Genomic DNA, 22,091 nt, shown 5'->3' with positions numbered 1-22,091 from the left:
TCGCTCCTCATTAGTCGTCCCCCCCCCCTCTCTCTCTCCCCCTCTCTCTCTTTGGGGGATTTTGCTGTTTTTCCTCTGGTGTCACTTTGTTGCCTGGCAACCAGCAACTGGATCCACAAACACAAACTCTGCTGTTGATGTGAATCTGGACTCTTCTGGTCCTGAGTCAGTTCTGGACCAGAGGTCAATGGTCAGGAGAACCTGACGCCTATGTGAGGGAGATGCCTGTCTGTCTCACCTGTCCGTCCCACCTGTCTGTCCCACCTGTCCGTCCCACCTGTCAGCCCCACATTGGTTTAACTCTGGATTTTCGTGTAATGAAGCTGGTAAATCACCACGGTAACCGACTCCAGCTCCAGACTGTCCTGAAGGTCGTGACCTTAGGGTCTCAGACCACATCCAGCTCCAGTCTGAGACAAACCTGCGTCACTGAGGCAGAATCTCAGGTGGACATATGAACGACACAAGGACCAGTGATTCATGTTTTTATTTTTGTCTCTTCCTGATTGGACGAGCTCCTCTCTCCATCATTTGCTAGACAGATTCTCAGAGTCTCCGTTTTCCAAACATTTCAACCTATGGCAAAAAATACTGTTAGTGAGGGTTCAGACCGGTTTAAACCAGAACCTGACAGTCTGAACAGGTTTCACTGGACCACGACAGGTCAGTGTGCCATGATCCATGTTCTACACCAGACTGACCGTGTGAACAGTTCTGATCCGGATCAGGGGACTGACCTGTGATCCGGATCAGGGGACTGACCTCTGCTGTTGTTCATCACAGAAGGAGCCGAGTCGCTTCATCTGAGACTGGAGAAAACTCTGGAAGACAAGAGGAACAGAACCGGTCCTGGATCATTAGAATCACAGACGTCACGTTAAAAACACTGAGCAACAACAACAGACAGAAAACTCTTCTGAGACGAACCACTGAATCTGTTCAAGTTTCTCTAGAAGATATTAAAGTTATTTGAATTGATCAGTGTTACATGAGGATGTGTGTATGTGTGTGTGTGTGTGTGCGCGTGTGTTCGTGCATGTGTGTGTGTGTGTGTGTGTGTGTGTGTGTGTGTGTGTGTGTGTACCAGGATGTTCGTGTTCATGTTGTTCAGGTTTGTTGAGTTTTCTTCCAGTTGGTTGAGCTGATCAGTGATGCTGTTTTCAAACCTCTGCAGGAACAACAACCTGAAACACACACACACAACCTGAAACACACACACACACCCTGAAACACACACACACACCCTGAAACACACACACACACACACACACACACACACACACACACACACACACACACACACACACACACACACACACACACACACACACACACACACACACACACACACACACACACACACACACACACACACACACACACACACACGTGTGGTACCAGTGTTGACAAGTGTATTTGTGGGCGGTACCTATGTTGATGGACAGCTGTGAGCAGTGATGTCATCTGTTGCTGACACTCTTTGAGTGACAGCAGAACTTCAGTTTCGATCGTCTGCCAGCGGCCCTGAAAACAGCTGACGTCAGTGAGTGATGATAATCAATAATCGATAATCAATAAGTGATGGACGGTGCCTGACAGTGAGCTGCTGTTGCACTTGTGTTGTGAAGCGTTTGAAGGCAGCTGAGATGTCGGGAGTTGGGTCCGACTCTGGTTCCGTCCCTGGTGGATTCAAAGGCTTGACAGATGACCCCGCTTCTTCTCCAGATGGCCCCGCCCCCTCCAGTGAACACGCTGAGACCAGGTGAGGTTGATTTACATGAACTTTTTACTTTTAAAGGAATTAAAACTAAAGAATCCAAGATAAATTACATGTCACTGTTGAATTTGACTCCTCCCCTTCTGCCTGAGGCTCCACTCTCTTCTTGTGGGCCGTTGTGCCCTCAGTTTGGTCTGAAAGGAAGCCTGCAAACAGGATAAGACTAGCGTCAGATTCAAGCCCCACCTCTTGGGTCAACAGCTGACAGAAATCAAAGACCTGAGTCTGCAGCGCTTCTCTTCCTCCCTCTGCTGGACACTTCCTGGAATAACAAGACAAACAGGAAACCTGAGCTTTACCTGTTGCCAAGGAGACAGATCGGAGGCTGACAGTTTACCTGTTGGAACGGAGAACTACTTCCTCCAAACGTCTCCTCTGGCTCCGCCCCCAGCTCCGCCCCCACTGTAACACCTGAGACAGAATTAAAACCACGCCCAATTAAATATTACTACCACATTAAAATTATCACCAGGCTTTTATTGTGAAACAGATGGGTACAGACAGGTACAGACACATAACAGACGGGTATAGACAGGGACAGATACAGATGGAAACAGACAGGTACAGATGGGTGCAGACGGGTACAGACGGATAACAGACGGGTACAGACCGATAAAGACGGGTACATGCAGATAACAGAAGGATACAGACACATAACAGATGGGTACAGACAGATAACAGACGGGTACAGACAGGGACAGATACAGAAGGGTACAGACAGATAACAGACTAGCACAGACAGGGACAGATAAACACGGATAACAGACAGTTACAGACGGGTACAGACATAACAGACGGGTACAGACGGGTACAGACAGATAACGGACGGGTACAGACAGGGACAGATACAGACAGAAACAGACAGGTACAGATGGGTACAGACGGGTACAGATGGGTACAGACATGTACAGACAGGTACAGACAGATAAAGACGGTACAGACAGATAACAGACGGGTACAAACAGATAACAGACGGGTACAGACAGATAACAGACGGGTACAGACAGATAACAGACGGTACAGACAGATAACAAGCGGGTACAGATAGATAACAGACGGGTACAGACGGTACAGACAGATAACAGACTGGTACAGACGGGTACAGATGGATAACAGACGGGTACAGACAGATAACAGACGGGTACAGACAGGGACAGATACAGAAGGGTACAGACAGATAACAGACTAGCACAGACAGGGACAGATAAACACGGATAACAGACAGTTACAGACGGGTACAGACATAACAGACGGGTACAGACGGGTACAGACAGATAACGGACGGGTACAGACAGGGACAGATACAGACAGAAACAGACAGGTACAGATGGGTACAGACGGGTACAGATGGGTACAGACATGTACAGACAGGTACAGACAGATAAAGACGGTACAGACAGATAACAGACGGGTACAGACAGATAACAGACGGGTACAGACAGATAACAGACGGGTACAGACAGATAACAGACGGTACAGACAGATAACAAGCGGGTACAGATAGATAACAGACGGGTACAGACGGTACAGACAGATAACAGACTGGTACAGACGGGTACAGATGGATAACAGACGGGTACAGACAGATAACAGACGGGTACAGACAGATAAAGACGGTACAGACAGATAACAGACGGGTACAGACAGATAACAGACGGTACAGACAGATAACATACGGGTACACACAGATAACAGATGGGTACAGATGGAACAGACAGATAACAGACGGGTACAGACAGATAACAGACGGTACAGACAGATAACATACGGGTACACACAGATAACAGATGGGTACAGATGGTACAGACAGATAACAGACAGATAACAGACTGGTACAGACGGGTACACACCTGAGGCGAGTGTCGGAGTCGAGAGTCTGATCTGATCAAACAGAAACTCCGATCTGTTTCCTGAAGTCTGAAAAAAACAAACAACAGACGTGAAGAATCGACAGTTTGTCTGTGAGCCGCCATCTTCACCTGTCTGTACCAGTCTGTACCCGTCTGTGGCTCTCACCTTCATCACGGAGGAGTCTTCATCACTGCTGGGAGACGACAGAGGCAGAACTGGACCACAGACAGACAGGTATGCAGAGAGACAGACAGACAGAGAGACAGAGAGACAGACAGACAGGCAGAGAGACAGACAGACAGAGAGCATGCAGACAGAGACAGACAGACAGAGACAGGCAGACAGACAGGAAGAGAGACAGACAGTCAGACAGGCAGAGAGACAGGCAGGCAAAAAGGAAGAGAGACAGACAGGCAGAGACAGGCAGATAGATAGGCAGACAGGAAGAGAGACAGGCAAACAGACAGGCAGACAGACAGGAAGACAGACAGGCAGACAGACATGTTTGTGTTGTATTTTATAAAAACTTGACGTAAATGAGGAAAATAAAAAATGAACTTATTCATAAATGATCAGATCAGTTATTGATCGATGTTTTGTTTATTTCATGTCAACATTCTAATGAGTTCCTTCAGGAGGATTCTTCACTGATTATTGATCATTGATTATTGATTAATCCTGTGCTCAGTGTGATGACACGTACTCTTCAGCTGACTCTTGCTCTGTGGTTTCTTCCTGCTGTAGGACCGACCTGGGGGTGGGGCCTGGACTGTACCACCTGATGGTCTCCGCTGAGCAGACAGACAGACAGGTGAGCAGACAGACAGGTGAGCACACGGACAGACAGAGAGACAGGTGAGCAGACAGACAGGTACCATGAAGACTCTCTCTGCTGCCTCCTCCAGTTCTCTCTGATGTTCACAGTTGAAGCTCAGTTCCACCGTCTGACCTCGGCTGTTGTGGTGCATGATGGGATTGTTCAACTGGACACTGAAGACCATCTCTGTGCTGGTGCATCCTGGTAGGAAACACACACACACACACACACACACACACACACACACACACACACACACACACACACACACACACACACACACACACACACACACACACACACACACACACACACACACACACACACACAGACAGACAGACAGACAGACAGACAGACAGACAGACAGACAGACAGACAGACAGACAGACAGACAGACAGACAGACAAACAGACAGAGCGTTGAACAGGCCCCAGGTGTTAAAAGAGATGGATTCTGGGTAAAGTCACTGACCGTGATGTTTGATCTGGACACTGTAGTGAAGAACGTCCTCCTTCATCAGGTGGACGGACCCCCAGAGGAACCCCTGAATACAACACAACAACCACTGTCATGGTACAGTGTGTGTGTGTATGTACAGTGTGTGTGTGTATGTACAGTGTGTGTGTGAACGTGTACAGTACCTGAGGCTCTTCGACAAAGAAGCTCACACATCCTGAGCCAAAATTAAAATCGATCCAGAAATTGTCCAGTTTTTCATCTTGTGGTGGAAACAACTGTAGACGAGGAAACAAGTTGTGAACATGTTTGTGTGTGAACGTGTGTTTGTGTGTGAACGTGTGTTTGCTAGTGAACGTGTGTTTGTGTGTGAACATGACATGTTTTACCTCAGTGGAGTCGAGAAACGCTCGGACACACGGGAAGGTGAAGACCCTGACAGACAGAACGCAAGGAAAAAAAAACCCTGAGTCAACCGTTCTCACTTCACCTCCGCGTTTATTAATGGTTCAGGAAGTTCACCTCCTCTGGTCACCATGGGAACAGTTAACGAAATTCAGGAAACGTCTGCAGTCCTGGAGAGACAGACAGGTGTTCAGACAGACAGTGTACAGACAGACAGACAGGTGTCCATGCAGACAGTGAACAGACAGACAGGTAAGTCACTCACCACCTCAAAGTCTCCGTCTCTGATGTCACAGAAGGCGCTGCTGATGTCACTGCTGGAGAACCACTGATTGGCTCTCTGCTGTCTGTCTTTCTTGGGCGTCAGACGACACAGAGCCTCTGATAGGCTGACCTGCAGCTCGTAGTCTCAAACCACAACAAGTCAGAACTACAAACATGGACTCCATGATGAGACAGCAGGTGTTCTCTCAGTCTGACGGACTGCTGTGGTGTGGTGTTCCTCAGGGGACGTTCCTTCTAAACATGACTTCTGCTTTTTCATCAAAGTTTTAGACGACACTAGTGAAAAGCTGGGATACTTTATACGACACGAGTGAAAAGCTGGGATACTTTATACGACACAAGTGAACAGCTGGGATACTTTATACGACACTAGTGAAAAGCTGGGATACTTTATACGACACTAGTGAAAAGCTGGGATACTTTATACGACACGAGTGAAAAGCTGGGATACTTTATACGACACTAGTGAAAAGCTGGGATACTTTATACGACACGAGTGAAAAGCTGGGATACTTTATACGACACGAGTGAACAGCTGGGATACTTTATACGACACGAGTGAACAGCTGGGATACTTTATACGACACTAGTGAAAAGCTGAGATACTTTATACGACACTAGTGAAAAGCTGGGATACTTTATACGACACTAGTGAAAAGCTGGGATACTTTATACGACACTAGTGAAGAGCTTGGATACTTTATACGACACGAGTGAACAGCTGGGATACTTTATACGACACGAGTGAAAAGCTGGGATACTTTATACGACACAAGTGAACAGCTGGGATACTTTATACGACACTAGTGAAAAGCTGGGATACTTTATACGACACTAGTGAAAAGCTGGGATACTTTATACGACACGAGTGAAAAGCTGGGATACTTTATACGACACTAGTGAAAAGCTGGGATACTTTATACGACACGAGTGAAAAGCTGGGATACTTTATACGACACGAGTGAACAGCTGGGATACTTTATACGACACGAGTGAACAGCTGGGATACTTTATACGACACTAGTGAAAAGCTGAGATACTTTATACGACACTAGTGAAAAGCTGGGATACTTTATACGACACTAGTGAAAAGCTGGGATACTTTATACGACACTAGTGAAGAGCTTGGATACTTTATACGACACTAGTGAAAAGCTGGGATACTTTATACGACACGAGTGAAAAGCTTGGATACTTTATACGACACGAGTGAAAAGCTTGGATACTTTATACGACACGAGTGAAAAGCTTGGATACTTTATACGACACGAGTGAACAGCTGGGATACTTTATACGACACGAGTGAAAAGCTGGGATACTTTATACGACACGAGTGAAAAGCTGGGATACTTTATACGACACGAGTGAAAAGCTGGGATACTTTATACGACACGAGTGAACAGCTGGGATACTTTATACGACACGAGTGAACAGCTGGGATACTTTATACGACACTAGTGAACAGCTGAGATACTTTATACGACACTAGTGAAGAGCTTGGATACTTTATACGACACTAGTGAAGAGCTTGGATACTTTATACGACACTAGTGAAGAGCTGGGATACTTTATACGACACTAGTGAAGAGCTGGGATACTTATACGACACTAGTGAAGAGCTAGGATACTTTATACGACACTTGTGAACAGCTGAGATACTTTATACGACACTTGTGAACAGCTGAGATACTTTATACGACAAGAGTGAACAGCTGGGATACTTTATACAACACGAGTGAAGAGCTGGGATACTTTATACGACACGAGTGAAAAGCTGGGATACTTTATACGACACGAGTGAACAGCTGGGATACTTTATACCACATGAGTGAAGAGCTGGGATACTTTATACGACACTAGTGAACAGCTGAGATACTTTATACGACACGAGTGAACAGCTGGGATACTTTATACCACATGAGTGAAGAGCTGGGATACTTCATACGACACTAGTCTAGAGCTGAGATACTTCATACGACACTAGTCTAGAGCTGAGATACTTTACACGACACTAGTGAAGAGCTGGGATACTTTATACAACAGTAGTGAAGAGCTGGGATACTTCATACGACACTTGTCTAGAGCTGAGATACTTCATACGACACTTGTCTAGAGCTGAGATACTTCATACGACACTAGTGAACAGCTGGGATACTTCATACGACACTAATGAACAGCTGGGATACTTCATACGACACTAGTGAAGAGCTGAGATACTTTATAAGACACTAGTGAACAGCTGAGATACTTTATAAGACACTAGTGAAGAGCTGAGATACTTTATAAGACACTAGTGAACAGCTGGGATACTTTATACGACACTAATGAACAGCTGGGATACTTCATACGACACTAGTGAAGAGCTGAGATACTTTATACGACACTAGGATACTTCATACAACACTAGTGAAGAGCTGAGATACTTTATAAGACACTAGTGAACAGCTGGGATACTTTATACGACACTAGTGAACAGCTGAGTGTGAACGTGACATGACAGAAAGACTCACCTCCAACTGTGAGAACTGCTGCTGCCAGCTGTGCCCTGTCAGAAAGACAGGTAACCAGTCAGACAGACAGGTAGGAAAATAGACAGGCAGACAGGTAACCAGTCAGACAGACAGGTATTACAGATGAGAGTATCCAAACTTTACAGTATCTGGTTCTGGTTCTGGATTAGTCTCCGCTGTTCTCGGTTCAGAGACTCCAGGATGCTGTTAAAGGTTCGGATAGCCTGAAACAAGAAAACAACTTTAAGCAGAGACCAGAAGAGACCAGTAGAGACCATGACAGACGAGTAGAGACCAGTGGAAACCAGTAGAGACCAGGACAGACCAGTAGAGATCAGTGGAGACCAGTGGAGACCAGTAAACACCAGTGGAGACCAGTACAGACCAGTAGAGACCAGCACAGTCGATAAGAGAGCAGGACAGAACAGTAGAGATCAGTGGAGACCAGTAAACACCAGTAGATACCAGTGGAGACCAGTAGAGACCAGTGGAGACCGTGACAGACCAGTAAAGACCAGCACAGTCCGTAAAAGACCAGGACAGACCACTAGAGACCAGTAGAGATCAGTGGAGACCAGTGGAGACTAGTGGAGAGCAGTAAACACCAGTAGACACCAGTGGAGACCAGTAGAGACCAGTGGAGACCACTAGACACCAGTGGACACCAGTTGAGACCAGTAGACACCAGTGGAGACAAGTGGAGACCAGTAGAGACCAGTAGAGACCAGTAGAGACCAGTAGAGACCAGTAGAGACCAGTGGAGACCAGTAGACACCAGTGGAGTACAGTGGACACCAGTGGAGTCCAGTGGAGACCAGTGGAGACCAGCACAGACCAGTATGAGGTGATGGTTGTCTCCCTGGTTACCTCCAGTCTCAGTGGGAAATTAATTTCTGGTTCTAGGGTGAACTGAGCCAGCTGAAGAAGAACCACAGACAGTTGCCTGACTGAGAGACAGGCCGGCAGACAGACAGGTTAGACAGACAGATCAACATATAAATTATTATTATTATAATAATAGGAATAATAATCATAAGAATAACAATAATAACTATTATTATAATAACTAAGTAAAATATGACTGAAGATCAAAAAGACAAAATGTTGGAACAAACCTGGGAGAGACTGAGCCAGCACCTGGAAGACAGACAGGTCAGAGAGAAAGACAGACAGGTCAGACAGACACCTGACATCCAAGGGTCCTGATCCTGATCCTGATCCTGATCAACACTAACGTGGTGACGACACGGTCACAGTCTCTGAACTGATCGAACTGATCGGACTGAACAAACTGATTTTGTCCTGATTGGCTGAAACAGAGTGACCTCACTTTACAGGCGACCTAATCAGCTGGCATTGTCATTTCCCAGCATGCTCCTCACCAGGAAGTAGTTGTAGAACTCCTCAGTCAGGCTCAGCAGGGGGACGGAGCTTTTATGGAGGTCGGAGGTCAGTAGATCACGGACGGCTTCAAACCACAGCAACACCTAAACAGACAGACAGTTAGACAGACGGACCGGTCCATGTTCCATCAGACAGACAGACAGAGTAATAGATTACTAACAGATTACAGTAAAAGATCGTAAACAGATGACAGTAATAGATTACTTTGGGAGTCAGTCCATGGTCGACGAGCGTCTGCAGCTCTTCTCTGTTCTCCGACAGGATTTCTAAGGACTTCAACACAACCAGAACTCTGCTGAAACCGGAACCAGACAGAACCTGCAGGGAGGAGAACCACTGATGATCATGAGAAATATTGATCAGTTGTAATGAAACATATCGTCAGACGCACAAAGTAAAACACTGAATCAAACTAATCTCTAATATTAATCTTGTTAATATTACCAAAACCAGAGTGACACTGTCTATTTTCTCTTTTGTCCCACTCAGGATCCTGTAGAACATCAGTCAGTTACCATGGTAACCACAGACAACAACAAAACACCACCGTTTCCACGTTACCTTGGTTACCACTTGGTCCAGACTGTTGAGGGTGACGATGGTCAGACCTTCATCACGGAGCAGAGAGACCAGACGGTCCGAGTCTCCACGGAGACAGTCCTCCACCTGTACCTGGAACTGACACACACGCGCGCACACGCACACCCACATGCATACACAGTGAGACAGAAAGACAGGCAGACAGACAGAAAGGCAGCAGACAGACAGACAGGTGAGACAGACAAGTAGAGAGACAGCCAGCAGGGGGCGCTGCAGCTTGTTGCTCTTCACACATCCTTCTCTCAGATCACGTGACCATGAATATTCTGACTTGATGATAAATAAAACTTACCATCTTGTGTCTTCTCTTCTCCTCTTCTCTTCTCCTCCTCTCCTCCTCTCCTCTTCTCCTCTCTTCTCTCTTCTTCTCCTCTCTTCTTCTCTTTTTCTCTTCTCCTCTTCTCTTCTCCTCCTCTCCTCTTCTCCTCTCTTCTTCTCTTCTTCTCTTCTCTTCTCTTCTCCTCTCTTCTCTCTTCTTCTCCTCTCTTCTTCTCTTCTTCTCTTCTCCTCTTCTCTTCTCCTCCTCTCCTCTTCTCCTCTCTTCTCTCTTCTTCTCTTCTCTTCTTCTCTTCTCCTCCTCTCCTCTTCTTCTCTCTTCTCTCTTCTTCTCCTCTCTTCTTCTCTTCTTCTCTTCTCCTCCTCTCCTCTTCTCCTGTCTTCTCTCTTCTTCTCTTCTCTTCTTCTCTTCTCCTCCTCTCCTCTTCTTCTCTCTTCTCTCTTCTTCTCCTCTCTTCTTCTCTTCTTCTCTTCTCCTCCTCTCCTCTTCTCCTGTCTTCTCTCTTCTTCTCTTCTCCTCTTCTCTTCTCCTCCTCTCCTCTTCTCCTCTCTTCTCTCTTCTTCTCCTCTCTTCTTCTCTTCTCCTCTTCTCCTCTTCTCTTCTCCTCCTCTCCTCTTCTCCTCTCTTCTCTCCTCCTCTCCTCTTCTCCTCTCTTCTTCTTCTTCTTCTTCTCTTTTTCTCTGGTGTCGGTGTGTTGTCGGGAGCGCGCGCAGCTGCCGACAATTAAAGGTGATCAGATCGTCCAGGGGGCGGAGCCAACCACCTGACACTGGGCCACAGGTTCACCTCGGACAGGTCGCCAGCGTATTATTATGATTATTATGATTATGATTATGATTATACCTTTTGTAATCGTATGAATTATTCTTATGAATTATAGATTAGTTTTTTGAACCTAAACGTGCTCGAAAAGTTGTTGAAATGTGCATCAGAACTGTGTCTCGTTATTGTCTTTATTATTATTATTATTATTATTATATCATCATCATCATCATTATTATCATTATTATTGTCATTATTATTATCATCATCATCATCGTTATAATAATAATAAATATTATTATTATAATTATCATTATTATTATTATCATTATTATTATTATCGTTATTACAATTATCGTTATTATTATGATTATTATGATTATTATTATTATTATTCTCATCATTATTCTCATCATCATTATAATTATCATTATTATTATTATTATCATTATTATCGTTATCATTATTATTATGAGTATCATTATTATTATTATTATTATTATTACATCACAGTCTTGGTGTAAACACAGAAGTGTTGAGTTTCCCCAACGGACTTGAATGCATCATATGAGGCTCAGTAACTGATCACAATCAATACGATCAATAAGAGTTAATCATAAATGATGAATCATAAATCAGACAGAATCAATGAAAGCAAAAACCAAACACACTTAAAACAAATAGTGTGTGTGTATGACAGACAGGCAATGAGAGTAAGAGACAGACAGGTAACAGTCATCTTGTCCTCTAATTGATGACGAATGAGTTTGTTTGTTTTGGGGGAAACACTGAAGCGTTTATACAACACACACACACTCACACACACACACACGTACACACACACAAACACCGCTGTATGTGTGTGTGTGTGTGTGTGTCAGCATCTTTAAAACCTGAAACATCATCAGGAAACTTTAGAAGAATTACAAACACACAACGACATGTTTGTACATTCCTGCATCTTTCTTACCACGTCTGTGTGTGTGTGTGTGTGTGTGTGTGTGTGTGTGTGTGAGTGTCTCTCTGTCTCGTGACGTGTCTCACCTCTCCTCCTCCTCCTCTTCCTCCTCTTCCCTCCTCTACCTCCTCCTCTTCCTCCTCCTCCTCCTGCCTCTTCCTCCTCTTCCTCCTCCTCCTCCTCTTCCTCCTCCACCTCCTCCTCCCTTTCCCTCCTCCTCCTCCTCCCTCTTCCTCCTCTTCCCTCCTCCTCCTCCCTCTTCCTCCTCTTTCCTCCTCCTCCTCCTCCTCTTCCTCCTCCTCCTTCCACTTGTATCTGAGACTCACGAGCGGTCTGGTCTTGCGAAGTTTGCATCTTTTATTTGAAAGAGAAACTCTGAGCAGCTTCCGGTTCGAAAAATTTCATTTAACATTTATTGTTTTAACTTGAAGACTCCGGGTTCATGTCGTATCGGGATCCGACTCTAAATCTGTTTCTGAACTGAATCTGGAGCGTAAACGGGACCCGAAGGATACGGGTCAAAACCATCAAGAGGACTGAGACCAGGACCAGGACCAGGACCAGGACCAGGACCAGGACATGTCCCGGGCGGAGGACCGGGAGGACCCGGACTGTGTTTGTTCCGTCGGGATGAAGTTAACGTGGGACATCAACGACCCCAAACTGCCGCAGGTAACGAACTGATCGGTACAGACAGATTCTTCTGATCCGGTCCTGATCAACACCGGATCAACACCGGATCAACACCGGATCAATGACCTGCAGTCAAACAGAAAACGTTTCTTTGAACCGAAGAGTCAAAGACTCGCGGCTTCACATCATCACACATTTACCAACAGAATAATATTAATCATACAAACAGAATAATATTATATAGAATAGTTCAACAGTATGAACATAATCAATTTATATTATTTACAGAACAAATTCAAATGAATTAAAAATGGTCGAACAGTTTTGTCAAAGATCAAAAACTTGTTTATGAATAAAGAATCGGTTTGTTTCTGTAGTTAGATCAGAGAAACTGACAGTTCGGTTCGAGGCCGATCGCTTTACACGTGTTATGAATCTGAATGGAATCAAAATCACATTCTGTTTAACACACACACACTCAGGTCAATGCAATAAACAGTTTCTTAAATAGTCAGAACCATCAGAGTTTAGTTTGAAGATAGAATCGATAGTCTGGACTTTGATTGTTGATCAGTTGTGATCGATCTTTATACCTCGTCAACATGTTAAAGGATGAAAAGAAAAGCACAAAACACGAAAAGACTTCATATTTATTCTTTTTATTGTTCAGCGATTTTTCCTGTGAATATTTTTTCCTGATCTAAATTTTGTTTTGACATTTCTCGGGTGTGTAAATCTTTAACATAATAAATCGGTTTTATTTTAATTTCTTTGTTTGTTTTTTATTCTAAGATATTTAATCCAAAACTGAAGATTTGATATGAACTTGTCTTCAGTGTTAAAACTCAGAATCCAACAGAGAAGATCCGATGATCAGAGCTGCGACGAACTGCTCAAGACGGACACGTTGGATTTATTAATTTCTTTTCTCTAAATATTATACATATATAACACATATATAACATATATGTGTTATATATGTATATATGTATATATATGTTTGTGCGTGTGTGTGTGTCAAAACGGCCATGTTATATTTTATAATTTAGAATAAACATTTACACTGATGATAAAATTGTTAAATCACATTAAAATGGATGAAAATGTTGTTATTTTATTTAAGAGTCAGACGTTGAATATTAACAAAAAAAAAACAAATGAAGACGGAGGTTTTCTTATGTGAAGGCGTGTGTGTGTGTGTGTGTGTGTGAGACTCGGCTGACTCGGCTCCTCTCTTTGTTATTGCTCAAACACTAAAAACTGGTTTTTATATTTTTGTTTTCAGTGAAACCAAAACATCAGACCGAAGATCTCAGGTCACAACATCTGATCCACAGTCACTTCTCATACTGATCAATATCTCGGATTAAAAGCAGTTAATAATGTATGGAAACAACATATTAAAAGAAATAATGACAGTGAAACTATGATTATTTTCATTCAATTCTCTGAAGGGTTTTACAGTTTGGTGGGAGGCTGCAGGCGATCAGACTCAGTTTAAATGACTTCAAATAAACTACGTGAACAGAGTTTGGTTGAATCCTAATCTGAGATTTCTCTGATGGAGATTTGATGAACTCAGAGTTCTGGATTGTTGCAACTGTCTTTTACATGAAACCAATTTAACATGAAACTAATGAAACATGAAACATGAATTCATGAAAGGAGTTCCAGAGAAAGTCATTTATATTTTTATATTTGTTTAAATTAAACAAGTAAAGTTCAGTTTGACGTAAAAACCATGAGAACTGACAGGACGATGATCATCAAGGATTTATTATGATAATCAATAACATGCTGAGTAATTAATAACCAGAACAGTGATGCAGACGAAACCTTGTGAGTTTCACAGCTCAAGCTCATGAAGTACATTTACAATGTTATGCTACTTGACCTTTATATGAGTAAATATACTGTAAGTATACATATATATATATATATACATGTATATATATATATATATATATGTATAAATTGTATATATGAAGTATTATCAGCAGGATTTTGTGTGTTTTGAGCTTCTCTCTGCACTTAACTGCGCTTAATTCTTCATCAGATCAGAAAATTAACCATAAACAGACCAGGCACTAAACACCTGTCTGTCTGTCTGTCTGTCTGTCTGCCTGCCTGTCTGTCACCTGTCTGTCTGCCTGTCTGTCACCTGTCTGTCTGCCTGTCTGTCACCTGTCTGTCACCTGTTTGTCTGTTTGTCTCTCTCGCTCTCTCTGTCTGTCTGTCACCTGTCTGTCTGTCTGTCTGTCTGCCTGTCTCTCTTTGTTTATCTGCCTGCCTGTCTCTCTGTCACCTGCCTGTCACCTGTTTGTCTGTCTGTCTCTCTCGCTTTCTCTGTCTGTCTGTCACCTGTCTGTCTGTCTGTCTGTCTGCCTGCCTGCCTGTCTGTCTCTCTGTCTCTCTGCCTGCCTCTCTGTCTGTCTGTCTCTCTGTCTGTCTGTCTGTCTCTCTGTCACCTGTCTGTCACCTGTCTGTCTGTCTCTCTGCCTGCCTCTCTGTCTGTCTGTCTGTCTCTGTCTGTCTGTCTGTCTCTCTGTCTGTCTGCCTGTCTTTCTGTCACCTGTCTTCACCTGTCTGTCTGTCTGTCTGTCTGCCTGCCTGTCTGTCTGTCTGCCTGTCTGTCTCTCTCGCTCTCTCTGTCTGTCTGTCTGTCTGCCTGCCTGCCTGTCTGTCTGTCTGTCTCTCTCGCTCTCTCTGTCTGTCTGTCTGTCTCTGTCTGCCTGTCTGCCTGCCTCTCTGTCTGTCTGTGTGTCTGCCTGTCTGTCTGTCTGCCTGTCTATCTTTCTACAGGACACAAAGCAGTTCGACCCGTTCCAGGAGTGGACAGACGGTTATGTTCGGTACATCTACAGTGGTGAGAAACATTTATTAAAAACAGTTTCAGTGTGGAAGCTAACACTTCTAGCTAACAGTTTTAATAAGCTAACGCTTCTAGCTAACAGTTTTAATGAGCTTACGCTTCTAGCTAACAGTTTTAATAAGCTAACACTTCTAGCTAACAGTTTTAATGAGCTTACGCTTCTAGCTAACAGTTTTAATAAGCTAATGCTTCTAGCTAACAGTTTTAATAAGATAACAATTCCTGCTAACAGTTTTAATAAGCTAATGCTTCTAGCTAACAGTTTTAATAAGTTAACGCTTCTAGCTAACAGTTTTAATAAGCTAACCGTTCCTGCTAACAGTTTTAATAAGCTAATGCTTCTAGCTAACGGTTTTACAAAGCTAATGCTTCTAGCTAACCGTTTTAATGAGCTTACGCTTCTAGCTAACAGTTTTACTAAGCTAATGCTTCTAGCTAACATTTTTAATGAGCTAACCATTCCAGCTAACGGTTTTAATAAACTTACGCTTCTAGCTAACAGTTTTAATAAGCTAACCGTTCCAGCTAACGGCTTTAATAAACTTAAGCTTCAAGCTAACAGTTTTAATAAGCTAACCGTTCCAGCCAACGGCTTTAATAAACTTACGCTTCAAGCTAACAGTTTTAATAAGCTAACCATTCCAGCTAACAGTTTTAATAAGCTAACGCTTCAAGCTAACAGTTTTAATAAGCTAACGCTTCAAGCTAACAGTTTTAATGAGCTAACTGTTCCAGCTAACAGTCTGTCTTTATTTTCAAGCTGAAGATAAAAATGCTCAGCGCCATCTGTCCGGCTGGGCGATGAGAAACACCAACAACCACAACTGTCAGATTCTGAAGAAGTCGTGTCTGGGGGTGGTGGTCTGCTCTCGAGGCTGCACGCTGCCTGACGGATGCAGACTGCAGCTCCGCCCCGCCATCTGTGACAAGGCCCGGCAGAAGCAGCAAAGTAAGGAAAAAACCCAAATCAGAACCGGCGAGACCGTTTCCACTGTGCTGATGCTCAACGGACCGGACTCTGTGTTTCAGAGAAGCTGTGTCCGAGCTGTAACGCCGCTCTGGAGCTGCTGCCATGTCGCGGTCACAGTGGATACCCCGTCACCAACTTCTGGAGAGTCGACGGAAAGGCTATCTTCTTCCAGGTGTCCACCCTTCACCCAGAAACATCAGCTCAGACTGAATACGTACATGAGCTAAACATGCTAACTGACCTAAACATGCTAACTGACCTAAACATGCCAACTAGCTCACACAAACTTCTCGTCTTCTCAGACCAAATGTAAATGTCTGAACAGGTCAAAACCAGATCTTGACAGTGTAGAACCTTTGATGTCCAAACAGGTTTGAACAGATCATTCTGAGCCGGATCTGGTCTAGACCAGCACAAGATCATTTTGACAGTCAACACACTAAACCAGATCAAGTCTAAACAAGTCTAATCTGGATTATAAAAATCTAAACCTGATTTTATCTGGATTATAAAAGTCTAAACTGAAACCAGTTGTTGTTTCTTGTGATTTCCGGCATGGAATTGATCTTGTTGTTGTTGTTGTTGTTGTTGTTGTTCTGGTCTTTCAGGCGAAAGGGGTCCACGATCATCCCAGACCAGAGTCAAAGTCTGAGACTGAAGCCAGAAGAAGTTCCGTGAAGAGACGAGTCAGTTCACCTCCGTACACCCCCAAGAGACGACTGATGGAAACACAGGTCCACAACAACAACAACAACAACAACCGCTGTTTGATTATCTTGGTCTTGTTTGTTTATTGTTTGTTTTGATTTGTTCACTGCTTCAGGCTTTAGGCCCTGCCCTCCTCTCCTGCGTTGAACCAGCAGACAGGATCTCCTTCATGGAACCAAACTTCCCGCAGCATTACCCAGCATTCCAGAGCCCAGACCCCTACTACAACCCCCACAGTGCACTGGGAGAGGCCCCGGCCACACTTCAGAAACCAGCCAATCCCAGGCTTTACGTGGGCCGGCCTGGCTACGAGTTCCAAGGATACCTGACCTCACCTTCGTATCCTGTGACATCTGACCTCTGTGACCCTAGGTCAGCCTCACATACAATCCAAACCATATCCTGGTGATGTCAACAGATTCAGAACTAGTTTAGATCCTGAACCAGTTTAGATTCTGGACTGTAGCTACTGGCAGTGTAAACAGGTTCCTCCAAATTCGAATCGGCTTTAGATTCATCCTGGACAGATGTAATCCACTTCTTAGCAGTACAGATAGTTTAAACCAGTTCCTGGATGTGTTAAAGGTCTAAACCAGAACCTGAAAGTGTGAACTGGTGTAACCCAGACTTATACAGTTTAAACAGGTCATAACCGCATTCTGGATTTAAAATGTATTTCAACTGAATCCAGGTTTGAACCAGATTAAGTAACCTAGTGATCCTGAAAGTCTGAACAGGATCTGATCAAACCAGCTTTTCAGACTCAGGTCTAAACCAGATTCTGCCTTCTCTGCAGGGTGGGACCAGTCATGGGCTCCTCCTCCTCCTCATCTTCATCATCGGCTCCTCTGTCCTCCTCCTCCTCCTTCGATCCCCAGACGAAACCTCCTCCAGGCTGGAAGGAGCTGTTGAAGAGCTCCACCCCCTACGGAGACAACCACCATTACTACAGCGCAGAGTACCCCTGCCGTTACCCGGGTAACGCCCCAGGTTCCCCCGCAGCGCTGCAGACCATCATCACCACGACAACCAAGGTGAGATGGGTTTGTTAAGATCTCAGGTTCTTTAGATTCTCTCGAAGTTCCAGGAGCCAGAATTCACCAAATGTGGTGAATCCTAAAAAGTCTCGTCTTTTTAGGATTCACCAAATTTTCATTAATAGTTTTATATTTCATTTTCAACGTGAGTAAGGAACATTTGAAGTCCCCAGACTGAAGCTGCAGCACTTCCTTCATGGTCTGACAATACTTGTTAAAAACACGACACCTCGCACCTTCTCCGACCCATTAGCTGTTGTCACTATGAACTGAATCTGTAAAGACTGAGGATCAGACCTCACTGTCACATTAACACTAGTCCTGATCCTGATCCTCTGATCCTGATCCTCTGATCCTGATCCTCTGATCCTGATCCTCTGATCCTGATCCTCCTCAGGTCTCGTATCAGCCCTGTCCCAAACCTCCGGCTGGTCTCCCGTCCTACCAGCCGTGTGCTCCCCCCAAACCTCCCGGCCTCCCCGGCTGCTCCTCCCTGCTGGACGACGCCTCCCCCTCGTCGTACTCCACAGAGGTGAAGGTGACGGAGGATTCGGGTGGAGTCATCAAGTCTCTGTCATTTCAGCCTGAACCTCTGCAGACCAAAACAGAGAGGGCCGACGGCTACGACTACCGCTACGCCTACCCCAACACGTACCGCTACGACGACTACTGACGCATCGCTCCCCCCGCTGCTGTCGTCACGACAACTGCTACAAGTACTGTTACTACCGTTACTGCCAAAGCATCCATCCAAAATAACTTGTGAGTGACGGATCTTCAGGACAAAGCTTTGATCAATGAGAAACTTTTTGAACATTCACAGCTTCCCTCTAACGCCCTCATCGGGATGAAGAGTGAAACCTTTGTACACAACATTTCATTAATTTAAGAAACAGCCTCAACAGCAGCTGTTACTCGGTTTCTGTCTCTCGTGGTTCATTAGCTTGTAAGATGAGTAGCTCCATCTACTGAGGAAGACCATGACATGGGACTGAAAGCTTCAAAAACTCAAGTATGAACCTTGAAGTTCAAGACTCTGTGGAGATAAAGTTAAACCATGAATGAGAAAATAAAATATTAGATCTCCAAAGATTTTCACTGTCACTCTGTTTAGAAAATAAAATGAACCTGCTGGATTTATTATCACGGATGTTTCTGCCGTTATTTATTGAAGCGGTCGGCCTTGAACCGGACTGAACCGGACTGAGCTGCTCTGAACATGGACATGAACATAAAGATGCTGTGATGTGTCAACTGTATCAAATAAACATGAATTAACCTTCACTCAGGCTCAGCTTCACGTTTGGCTTCATACTGTTGGCAACTAAATACAGTTTTGCATATGGACAATAACTTATACACAGATTTACTTTTTAGGTTTCCCAAAGTTTACAAACTATGAAACAGATTAGATGAATACTTCATGTAAGAAATGAATATGAGATACTGCATATGAGATCAACGATGATCCACTCATGAACATTGAGATAGGAAGTGTTGGAATGCTAACGCTAGCTGTTGTCTACTCGTAGTTAATGAGTAAAGGGTCGATATATTCCTACAGAACTTTGATTCCACTCAGACGCTGCAGGCACAGTTTTAGGTTCAGTATCATCGGCAAGCAGACGGACGAGCTGGGATCAAACCATTGACCTTCAGGTCCGTGGACGACAACCGGGGAACCAGACGTTTAAAGAGAATGTGCTACAAACAGGACCGTCCACCAGTGGACCGGCGTCCCCACCGGGGTCCAGAGCCTCAGAGTGAGAACCAGGCAGCACAGGATCAAAGAGCCGGTGTTTGGACGTCGGCTGGTTTCAGTCTGGATGAGTAATAAATGTTGTTTTGACAAGAACGCGTCGGGACAGGAATCACTCTGGTGTCCTCACTGTGAACTTTAAAACCCTCAGACCTCCTCCTCCTCCTCCTCATCTCTTTCACTACCTTCCATTACGATCACTCGTTACCTTCAGTTTACACTAACAACTGTCAGAAGATCATTCTGCTCAGACGCAGACTGAACCACCGAGTCGGATCCAACAACCAATCATATGGGTGAGTGACCAGGTGAGTAACCAGGTGAGAGACCAGGTGAGTGACCAGGTGAGTGACCAGGTGAGTGACCAGGTGAGAGACCAGGTGAGTGACCAGGTGAGACATCAGGTGATAGACCAGGTGAGAGATCAGTTGAGAGACCAGGTGAGTGACCAGGTGAGACATCAGGTGATAAACCAGGTGAGAGCCCAGTTGAGTGACCAGATGAGAGACCAGGTGAGTGACCAGGTGAGTCACCAGGTGAGAGACCAGGTGAGAGACCAGGTGAGTGACCAGATGAGAGACCAGGTGAGTGACCAGGTGAGTCACCAGGTGAGAGACCAGGTGAGAGACCAGGTGAGAGACCAGGGGAGTGACCAGGTGAGTGACCAGGTGAGAGACCAGGGGAGTGACCAGGTGAGTGACCGGGTGAGAGATCAGGTGAGAGACCAGGTGAGAGACCAGGTGAGTGGCCAGGAGAGAGACCAGGTGAGTGTCCAGGTGAGAGACCAGGTGAGAGACCAGGTGAGTGGCCAGGAGAGAGACCAGGTGAGTGACCAGGTGAGAGACCAGGTGAGTGACCAGGTGAGAGACCAGGTGAGAGACCAGGTGAGTGACCAGGTGAGTGACCAGGAGAGAGACCAGGTGAGTGACCAGGTGAGTGACCAGGAGAGAGACCAGGTGAGAGACCAGGTGAGTGACCAGGTGAGAGACCAGGTGAGTGACCAGGTGAGTGACCAGGAGAGAGACCAGGAGAGAGATCAGGTGAGAGACCAGGTGAGGTTGGAGCAGCTCAGCCAATACCTCACCTGTCTCACCTGTCTCACCTGTGTCTCACCCGTGTCTCAACTGTTTCACCTGTCTCACCTGTGTCTCACCCGTCTCACCTATGTCTCAACTGTGTCTCACCTGTCTCACCCGTTTTACCTGTCTCACCCGTCTCACCTGCGTTTAACCTGTGTCTCACCTGTCTTACCCGTCTCACCTGTGTCTTGACTGTCTCTCCCGTCTCACCCGTCTCAACTGTGTCTCACCCATCTGACCTGCGTCTCACTCGCGTTTCACTTGTGTCTCACCTGTCTCACCTGTGTTTCACCCGTCTCTCCCGTCTCACCCGTCTCAACTGTGTCTCACCTGTACCAGATAATCCTGAGCGGTGTAATTCTATCCTTTCACCAACAATCACCTCATCCTGTCGTCTTATCCTCTTATCTCCTCTTCTTCTTCGTCTCTGCTGATCTCCATCGCTGCTTTTTCACACGCAACAAATCATTTCATCCTCTTCTTCTGCAGAATAAATCATCTGTCGACAGGACGTACCTGTCCAAACAACCCCCCCCCCTCTGATACCTGTCCAAACAACCCCCCACACCCCCTCTGATGTGGCCCTGCACTAATGGATGTTTTCACTTTGATGCTACATGGTTGTGATTCACAGACATTAACAAGAATCATAACATATAGAGAACTGGATTACACACACACACACACACACACACACACACACACACACACACACACACACACACACACACACACACACACACACACATCCACCAAAGCATCATGGGACCAGTAGTTCTCAAAGTTAGAACATAATTATCTATCATTCATGACAGACAGACAGAATCCACCAATCAGAAAAGTTCACTGTCAACGTGGGGGAGTGGGGGGGTGATGAAAATCAAATCAGTTTCAAAGTCAGAAAAACAAAAACGTGGAAGCAAAGATGATG

At 45.0% G+C, this 22,091-nt stretch overlaps 2 protein-coding genes across 4 annotated transcripts; one reads left to right on the top strand and one right to left on the bottom strand.

The window, feature by feature from the left end:
• Positions 1-479: 479 nt before the first annotated feature.
• sycp2l (synaptonemal complex protein 2-like) lies at positions 480-10,452 on the bottom strand. Its single transcript, XM_035619707.2, has 25 exons — positions 10,398-10,452; positions 10,067-10,183; positions 9,710-9,823; positions 9,484-9,588; positions 9,217-9,238; positions 8,969-9,048; positions 8,246-8,325; positions 8,102-8,136; positions 5,572-5,714; positions 5,424-5,476; positions 5,291-5,336; positions 5,087-5,179; positions 4,917-4,989; positions 4,504-4,646; positions 4,332-4,419; positions 3,794-3,843; positions 3,628-3,694; positions 2,115-2,188; positions 1,997-2,039; positions 1,831-1,923; positions 1,598-1,752; positions 1,430-1,524; positions 1,085-1,184; positions 763-821; positions 480-576 (listed from the first exon to the last, which is right to left on the bottom strand). The coding sequence occupies exons 1-25, from the start codon at positions 10,398-10,400 to the stop codon at positions 528-530; spliced, it is 1,980 nt and encodes a 659-aa protein (XP_035475600.2). The 5' UTR covers positions 10,401-10,452; the 3' UTR covers positions 480-527.
• A 1,944-nt stretch (positions 10,453-12,396) lies between these two features.
• Positions 12,397-19,606, top strand: gcm2 (glial cells missing transcription factor 2). Of its 3 annotated transcripts, XM_035619656.2 has the most exons (9): positions 12,399-12,774; positions 14,021-14,119; positions 15,538-15,601; positions 16,368-16,556; positions 16,637-16,749; positions 17,186-17,311; positions 17,401-17,657; positions 18,082-18,319; positions 18,720-19,606. In XM_035619656.2, exons 4-9 carry the CDS (start codon positions 16,409-16,411, stop codon positions 18,993-18,995), a joined length of 1,158 nt encoding a protein of 385 aa, XP_035475549.1. In that variant the 5' UTR covers positions 12,399-12,774; positions 14,021-14,119; positions 15,538-15,601; positions 16,368-16,408; the 3' UTR covers positions 18,996-19,606. The 3 variants fall into 3 exon arrangements, with proteins under 3 accessions (XP_035475548.1, XP_035475547.1, XP_035475549.1); XM_035619654.2 differs by lacking the exon at positions 14,021-14,119 and having other exon boundaries at positions 12,398-12,774; XM_035619655.2 differs by lacking the exons at positions 14,021-14,119; positions 17,186-17,311 and having other exon boundaries at positions 12,397-12,774.
• Positions 19,607-22,091: the final 2,485 nt, after the last annotated feature.

This window comes from Scophthalmus maximus, chromosome 21 (genome assembly GCF_022379125.1).
Source record: "Scophthalmus maximus strain ysfricsl-2021 chromosome 21, ASM2237912v1, whole genome shotgun sequence".
In the NCBI taxonomy this organism is placed as follows: Eukaryota; Metazoa; Chordata; class Actinopteri; order Pleuronectiformes; family Scophthalmidae; genus Scophthalmus; species Scophthalmus maximus.
Note: the sequence above shows the minus strand (reverse complement) of the source record. Positions and strands in the feature narration are given on the sequence as shown.